This window comes from Trachymyrmex septentrionalis, unplaced genomic scaffold (genome assembly GCF_001594115.1).
Source record: "Trachymyrmex septentrionalis isolate Tsep2-gDNA-1 unplaced genomic scaffold, Tsep1.0 scaffold59, whole genome shotgun sequence".
NCBI classification, from domain to species: Eukaryota; Metazoa; Arthropoda; class Insecta; order Hymenoptera; family Formicidae; genus Trachymyrmex; species Trachymyrmex septentrionalis.
The window spans coordinates 522,249-531,031 of record NW_017305767.1 but is presented as its reverse complement, the minus strand read 5'-3'; the positions used below and the strand labels follow the sequence as shown (position 1 = coordinate 531,031).

Sequence of the window (8,783 nt, the reverse complement as noted above, 5' to 3'; positions counted from 1 at the left end):
AGATTTTCGTAATAATATACGTATAAAATCTGCGCTGTTAAAAGGTATGCTGTAAAATGCGAGCCGCATTTGTGTTTATTTACAAGGTGTGATAAATTCGTGCAACCACCCCAAATGTCCCGTTCGATTTCGATTATTCAGCGAGGTCCTTATTATCTTATTTCACGAGCGGTCCACTCGCTTGATCAGGTCACGTGATAGCATTGCACGTTTGAGAGACTCGTAGTGAGATTATTTTTCGTATTTGAGCAATGTCGACATATCGTGAAACTTATGACAGAAATTGAACATGTGCGCGAAATATTCGGAGAATATACAATATTAGTGCGTTACATGTTAACTAATAAACGAATGAAGTTCTTTGAAACGCAGAAAAGAGTCGATTAAATTAATTAATTCATTAATAATTTTTGACAATTTTCCTCATTCGTCTGATTGTTTATAAATAATAGACTTGATCAAAGAATCTAGTAATACAAGTACTTGTAGACTATTAACAATCATACAATAGAGCAGAAATTATTCTTTTTAAAATCTAAGGCTTTTTTTTACTAGAATCAAAAATTGGGTAACAAATGAAGAGACTATATGGTTGTATTTATGTAGAAGAATTAAAAAGTGCTTCCTCGCGAAGACATATCGTGTTCTATCGTATCTGTTTCGTAAGATAAAGCAACGATGTTTTATCTCCAACTTTAGTGACAAATTCTTTCACGAATTCCCAATTTATTTTCACTTGGTTCATCGTAAAATTAATTTTTATTTTACACGGGAAGCACAGTCATTTGCCACCAGACGTTCTTCGTTACGAGAACTATTTTTATTCTACGGTGGGCGGTGTCGTTCATTTATCTGAATGATTAATTCAGAGTTTTTCGCATGAATCACTCCTCGACGAAGTTGCAACTAACGTAACGTATCATATCATGTCGTATCAGTCAATGACGTATCGTCATCGAAGTGAGACGAGTATCTTCTATATCTTGAAACGGAGAACCAGGTGGTTCGTAAACGTGACGTTGCTCTCTTTGCAAATAAACATCCTTATCTCAAAGTAACGTTACGTTAATTATACACGACGCACGCGTGATGTACACTGTGAGGAGTATTCAATGCGATTTATATGTAATCTCTCTCAATCGCGCATCGCTCTATTGCATGGTCGAACGACCGGTATAGCCGGGTGTGATGTCACAATATTTCCTGGTGCGGTCTCTGACCAACTCGTCGATCGACTTGTTCTGCTGCACCGTCGAGGACAGATTGTGAAGACGCGATGCTAAGTAGCACATGATAAAGGCTGATAACACCAGTAGTGCACCCAATCCCGTCGCTACGTAGAGGAAATTTCCGCAGCTACCTTCGAGGCCGGCTGTCACTTTATCGTACAAATCTATGATAATGAATATTAAAATTATAGCGATTGCTTCACGGTTTTTCCACCTTTTCCCGTTATGTAAATCAAGACTCTTTTATAAATAATCGGATAATATAATATATTTTACGCTAATGCCCGTTTCCACCAAGATTAACTTTAATCTCGGTTCAACTTACTCTTCATTTTTTTCTAATTTTTAGAACTAGAAAAAGTAAGCTGAAGAGTAAGCTGGACCGAGATTAAAGTTAATCTTGGTGGAAATGGACATAAGAGGCAAGACTGAGGATATTATGTTATAGAACAAAAAAGAAAATAAAGGATGTTAAAAAAAGAGCTGATTTCTGCTCAAAAAGATGTGTAAATAAAATAAAAAGTATTTGGTAAGTTGATAGCGTTTGGAGAACATTTCGAAAATTAAGCAAAAATATTTAAATTTGAATAAATATACCGTGTTTGCACTTAATTTTCAAACGCTATGAACTTTTTAATAATTTTATCGTATCAGGAGATCAAAATCTACAAAAAACACTATTTTTTTTACTTACATCCTTTTGAGCAAAAATCAGTCCTTTTTTAACATTCTCTTTTCTATTTTTTTTAATCAAAGTTTAAAACAATAATTTATTATTGTGTTTTGATTTTTGCATAATATTTTGAATTAATTATTATATTGAAATTTTACGTGTAATAATTACCCAGATAACAAAAAGTGTCCAAAATCGGGTCATTAGACGTTTTTTGTGTCTAAAAGACGACTTAAAGACGATACAATTTTAGACTTGTGTTGTTTGGATAATAAATGATAATTACACGATCTGAAGCGATAAAGCTTTCCACACCGGATTAATTTCGATGCAGAATACCAGTTACATTAATCTTCTTTCTTATCTCGAGTTGACATAAGAAAGATTACTTTCGATTACACGGTCAAGATTTAATTTCTATATTAACGCATTTAGAAATGTGGAACTTACCATCGGGCATCATTACTGTATATTCAATATTCTCTTTGAACTTTGTGTACGGTGTGGAGTCGTTATACCTTTTGATCAAACGCTCAACCTTTGGAAGGAACTCGCCTAATACTTCTACGTTCGCCTCGACGGATCTTTTTCTCTTCTTCCCGTGTCCCGAAGGTTCAAAGAGATCGAGACAGAAGTCCTGAAAAAATAAAGATACGCGATAGATGGGCAGCAAAAAAAAAATTGATAGCTTATATTTGTGTGCCATATCTAGTTAGAAAGTTTCAATAAGTGTCACGGAAGATTATTGTGATAACTATTGTAAAATGAAAAATTTCGATTAATTAAGGGCAGCATAATGTAGATGTAGGTCAATAGAGATTGAAATGATAGACTGATTGTGAGACATGCTATCGACATAGACAATACTTGAATAATTTATCTCTTTTCCATCGACTTCGAGGTTTGCTGATATATCTATGATCTAATTTTATCTTTATATGAGATTCATAAATATTACTTTTCATATTTCAAAGTCTTGTACAGGTATCTCGATTATATTTTTGACGTTGAATACTACGTTGGCGTCCGCTGCGATAATGAATTTTTGTATGCGCGTCATACATACTACATTCTGAAATTATTACATTTTCTTTCTGTCGTAAATTTTACTTGTGTGACATGCTGGTGTACTTAATGCATTTGAATGTTGAGTTTGCCCAAATGACTCCATTCTAAATTTTAATACATATAACATGTAGACACGCATGTAGCACAAAATATATAAGTTATTCATATAGTAAAATTCTCTGATTTTATAGGAAATGTTCTGTTGAGTATTAACACCTGTAAATTTTAATTCAGACAGACTTTCGCAGCATATTATTTAAATAATAATAAAAAATTCTATTTTGTTCGCTGGATAATAATTAAGAAGTAGCTGGACTGACAAAATGGTGTCAGTCTACATTGTTACTAATAATAAAAATGCATTCTGGACTGCTCACAGAATTATATGAAACCTTGTAAATTTATATCTATTTTTCAGAAGAGTCTCAGAATTAGAGCAAAATAAAGATAATCAGAAAGATTCAAGTTTAATAAGTAAACTATAACATAAATCCTTTCCCAAATATAATGATTATCATATAAAATACATTTAACTCGGAAATAATCGCCTAGAATGTTTTATGGATTCAGATGAAAAAAATATGAATTCTTATAAAATATTATTTTGTATGGATATTGTTTAGCATATTTTCTTTTTTTTTAATAAATATTCTTTACATATATTAAATATGTAATTCCATCGAAATATAGTGATTTTGATTGTAATGGAAAAACATCTCAGATGATTGTAAGTAAAAAAATCAGGTAACTACTTTCGGGTTAAAAAAGAGGAGAAGATATTGTGACGGTTGTATAAATATTACGGCCCCTCATCTCCGCTAGACAGGAACTGTCGAATTTTTTAGTAATTATGGAATTATTTCTCTTCATTCTTCTTATAATTAAGGCTACTACCACACGAATATATGTATGTATATTCGTGTGGTTCTTTTTTATTTAACATTTTATTTAATTGTATATATTTCAAATTATGAAAAGTTAAATAATAGAGAATATGACATTTTGCTAATATAACTCCTTAAGTGTGTTGATTTCTGACAGCCTTTTTTTATATCAAAGTTTTTATATCAAAATAATTATTCCATAAAGCCCACTTTAGATGATCTATAATTCGCAATCAAATTCAGAACAGAATTCTATTTATAATTTTGCGTGTAATATTGAAAATATTTGAAGAAGTAAAATTCACATATACAAAATATATATCATGATACACATTTATATTTAGAAGATATATGACACATAAAATTATAAGCAAAATTTTATCTTGAATTGATCGCGAGTTGTAGATCGTCTAAAGTAAGCTTAAATTGAGTGTAGCTCTATTGTTACTCTATTAACCCCACGATAGTTTATATTACATGTACTATAAATTTTTGAACAATAAGAATCTTATTGGACCGTACGTGTGAAAACACAATCAATAGGAAATAAAGGCTTATAACGGTCGAAGCTGATTCTTTAATGTTTAAATAATGCCATTTGAATTTGTATATACTATATATGTATATGTACAATACATACATATACATACTGTATACTATATATATTTGTAGTCATTTGAACTGCGCGCTGAGTTAATTTTCTCGAACTTAGAAACGCAGCGAGACTGAACTACTGTAGTAATATTACAATTAAATTTGATGCTCAATAGGCATTTATTAAAGACATTTTAATATGCTGGAAGTTTGTAAATAAATAGATTTATTGTGAAAAATATTATCTCGGTCGGGAGTCGAATCCGAAATATAGATATTTTAGTATTGTGCAGCCTGCGGAAGAGTTACGTGTACATATATATACATTTATATACGCTCTGTAATATTTTATTTTTTGTTAATTTTATATAACTAAATACTACATTTTTAAAACAGAACCAATTTTTTAAATCTATTTTTTTGGAAAGCTACATTACCATTCTTGTTTCTCTTCGAACCATTATGCAGTGTTGCCACATTTTTATAAATAGTGCTCAAAGTAATAAATGTTCCGTAATTTTTTTTTTTAATCGATTGAACAATACTTTGATAAATGTAATTGTTCAAAAATATTTAAATATTGATTAATCAAGTTATTGTATAAGATGAAGTACCATAATATCACCTACCGCTCTACTAATATATAATAAATTACTCTGATTTTTATGTTATATCGTCGGATGACGATTTATACGATTCTGAGACATCGTTCTGGCACTCGTCGTATTCCACGACGTGTTGAATAAAAATCGTTATCGCTTACCGGTTGACAATCTTGCGGCTCCATGCACGCTTTTATCTGCGAGTGGATCCAAAGGGTGGAGCGCTCCCTCATCGAGCTAAGCAAGAAGGCCTCGAAGTCGAGAAAGACTTCGTTCTTGCGCTCGCGGTACCTCGCCGGTTGATGCGGGATGATGGATGCGAAATCACGATTTCTACAACCATCCTTTACGAGCACGACGCTACCAGGGGCGTGGGGTTGATCCGGGTCAGGACTGACCGTCACCTCCAGCAGCTTGATGTAGCCCCAGGCACTGTCCGGGCTGATGCGGGCGCGCAGCTGCAGCTTCGTACCGATCGGTACCGCCTGATCGACCGTCTGCGAATTATCGGATACGTTGCCGGTCGCCTCGCGATAAAGGGCCACCTCGTACTCGAGCCGGCCAGGCGTCTCCTCCACCACCCCAGACACCCTGGCGCCGTGCGGACTGAAACGATTAACCCTTTAAAGCAGACGCGCGTCGTCGCTTCAGCACGTTGCGTTCTCTCTTGCTGTTGTATCAGCTATCATTATTCTATACTTCTGTCACAAATTTCTCTCATTTATATAAGTAAAAATTTTAAAAATGTATTACATTATTTTTCTTTTCTGTTTGAAATAGTTACGGAAAGGACAGTTTTTTGCTGTAATATTTAAAAATTTAGCTAGATCTGAAAATAATTTTGTTGGTCCATCAAAATATAATAATTATGTAAGACGATCAAACATAGTTGTTAGAATGTCACAACTTTTTGCAGCATTGCTCATCATGCTTGAAATTCTTTCATAATTATTTCAACGATCCGAGAATTATTTTTAGATCCAGCTAAATTTTTAGATACTTCAGCAAAATCTTCTTTCCATGTAATTTACACGTATGATATATTTATCTTCAGTTTTATCCTGAAAAGATATTTAGTTAACAACGACTAAGGATAATATAACTTCAATGTTGTAATTTAGTACTTAACAATATTAAGAATCTTTATTTTAGATCGCATATGTGAGAACACAATCAATATTAGAAATGAAATGTCTATAACACACAGTTGAAGCTGGATCTTTAATGCTTAAATAATTCAATTTTGAATTACTACACAGGGTGTCGCGTAAGTTTCGGCCAATCGCTTTTTTGTAGATAGAGCGGACCAAACTGAGAAGAAAAGTCCTCTACCATTTTACAATTTTCGCAATGATTAGCGAGATATTAATTACTAAAAATCGCTAAACGTTACTTTTTAATAATTTTTTACTCAAATACTATCAACTTTACAGAAAAACTACAAGAGATGAAAATTGTTATTTTCTTCTTATAAAGTTCTGAGAATTTTTTCAGAACTTTTTCAGAATTTTTAATACCGTATTTTCTCATGGTAATAAAAATAAGAAAATGCAATACTAAAAAATTGATAAAAAATTCTTAGAGTTCTATAAGAAGAAAATAAATGATTTTCTCTTGCAGTTTTTCTGTAAAGTTGATAATATTTGAGTAAAAAAATTATTGAAAAACAATATTTAGCGACTTTTAGTAATTAATATCTCGTTAAACATTGCGAAAATTGTAAAATAGTAGAGAACTTTTTGACTTAGTTTAGTCCGCTCTACCAGCTCAGGATGGATAATGCTGAATTTTAGGGACATCTTGTATATATACTTGCATATATACTATATTTATAGATTTTCGACTGCGTGCCGAATTGCATTTAAGAGCACTTAATACGGTGTTACATTTATATCATTACATTTATATTATATAATAATTTAACAATTACATTGTTAAATACAGAATAGTTAATTAATTTTTAGTAGGTAGACTAGATATTATTAACTTCTTATTGCAGGATATTACTATAAATATTATTCGTATAGGTCCAAGCAAACAATAAAGAGCAATTGTAACAAGACCTCTTTTGACAGCACTTATATGTTCATATCATTATGAAGTGTAATAATTAAATAAGCGGATAACCGTTTCCTCGAGGCAGGAACTCGCGCAGAAATGCCGCTCCTCGGCGGACGCGAAATGCGACGTGGCGGAAATAATGCTCATCTATTACTCGCGAGATTTTGAGGAAATATCGTGTATATGCGGGTGGAATTCGTGTGACTTACAAAGTGCCGGCGAAACCGGCAGCCTTGTGCCTCAGCAGGGTCGGCTCGGGTGGCCGACACATCAGGATCAGTTCCTGATCGGCCAGCATCACCACGCCGGGAAAGGCCGGAAACCACACTCGCAGATGGATAAATCCCTGGTGATACAATTAATTGCGATAATAGTAGCTTATTGCACACAAGATTGATTAATAAGATTTGTGCGAGTTACACAGTTCAGTACAGGTAATATTTTACCTGGAAATATGTCAGAATTTTTACAAGGACGTTCCGCGAGATGCGTCGTGACTCAAATATAGGACGTTTGCGGCAGCGAAGCGCGGAATTAGGCGAATAGTACAGTTAAACTTGGACGCATCCAAGTAGCTAGTTACAGCGAGCGTTAGCTATTTCTTCTCGAAATATCATAACGGCATTCGATGCCTGATACCATCCGATTGAATGTACAAAGCGTATCTGCGATAGCAAGCGAGCTCCTGAGAGGGAATCAATTGCGAATTAGAATCGTTATCGATCGCTATCCGCAAAGGCTGTTCCGTTTGTGCAACGTCAGTTACAAGCCCCGGAGGAGCAGAGAAGCCCCCGGTCGAAGCGTCATCGTGGGATCGCCTTGTAAAAATTGCGTTCCGCGTAACTCACTCGATCGCTCGATGACTCACGTTTCTCTTGAGGATGCCGCATCGGGAGAAGTCAGTCACCTTCAGGAAGTAGTTATCTTCCTGTGGATCGTTCGGATCCGGCCTGATCTGGCAGTGAATATCAGCGAGAGGATTCGCCGATCTGTCGTCCGCGAAGAGCGGCGTGCCTCTGAAGCCGACCGGCCTTTTGATCTTCGCTGTCAGGAGATCGACCGCCGATCCCGCGCCGCTGCACTGAATGTCCGAGACCTCGTAATCCTGGGCAACGGCAGCGGCGACCTGAAACGCGAGCCAACGATGGTATTCAAGATCTGACGAGAGGGCGGCGACGGAAGATTTCAGAGCTCGCGCGGGAACGATTTGCGCTTCCTATCCCGAGGCATATCTTTAGTAGTTTCCTCTCTTCTCGAAACTGTCGCACGCGATCATTTTGTAGCTCATGATTCTCATGAACAACACTGAAGTAGCGTTTAACATTTCTCAGCCTGCCGTCCCGAGACGGAAGACATACAAGCAATGTTTTTTTTTTTTAAAGTTATATATCCGCAAATTTATTTTACGATCCACTGTGCGTTCTCTCTTTTTAGTTTCGCTCTATAAAAAAAATTTCCGGATTTAATCAACGATCTATCATAAAATAGAACTGATATAGGGACAATTATATTTATTGTTAACAGAATATTTTAATACTAGAAATTAAAATGCCTATAACGATCGAAGCTGGATCTTTTAATGCTTTAAATAATTCAATTCTGTGAATTATTATATATATTACACTGAAAAAAATGGTCTGGATAGATTAAATAGTAATTCTAATGGAAAATA

The 8,783-nt window shown here is 34.6% G+C and overlaps 1 protein-coding gene across 1 annotated transcript in view; it reads right to left on the bottom strand.

Annotated features, from left to right (window-relative positions):
* Positions 1-547: 547 nt before the first annotated feature.
* The window catches only part of LOC108752181, a 21,499-nt gene continuing 13,263 nt past the window's right edge, over positions 548-8,783 (bottom strand). Inside the window, exons 2-6 of the mRNA XM_018492853.1 lie at positions 7,980-8,237; positions 7,321-7,457; positions 5,212-5,656; positions 2,353-2,539; positions 548-1,393 (exon numbers count right to left, since the gene is read on the bottom strand). Coding sequence (XP_018348355.1) covers positions 1,152-1,393; positions 2,353-2,539; positions 5,212-5,656; positions 7,321-7,457; positions 7,980-8,237 — 1,269 coding nt within the window. The 3' untranslated portion in view covers positions 548-1,151. The remainder of the gene's footprint in view (positions 1,394-2,352; positions 2,540-5,211; positions 5,657-7,320; positions 7,458-7,979; positions 8,238-8,783) is intronic.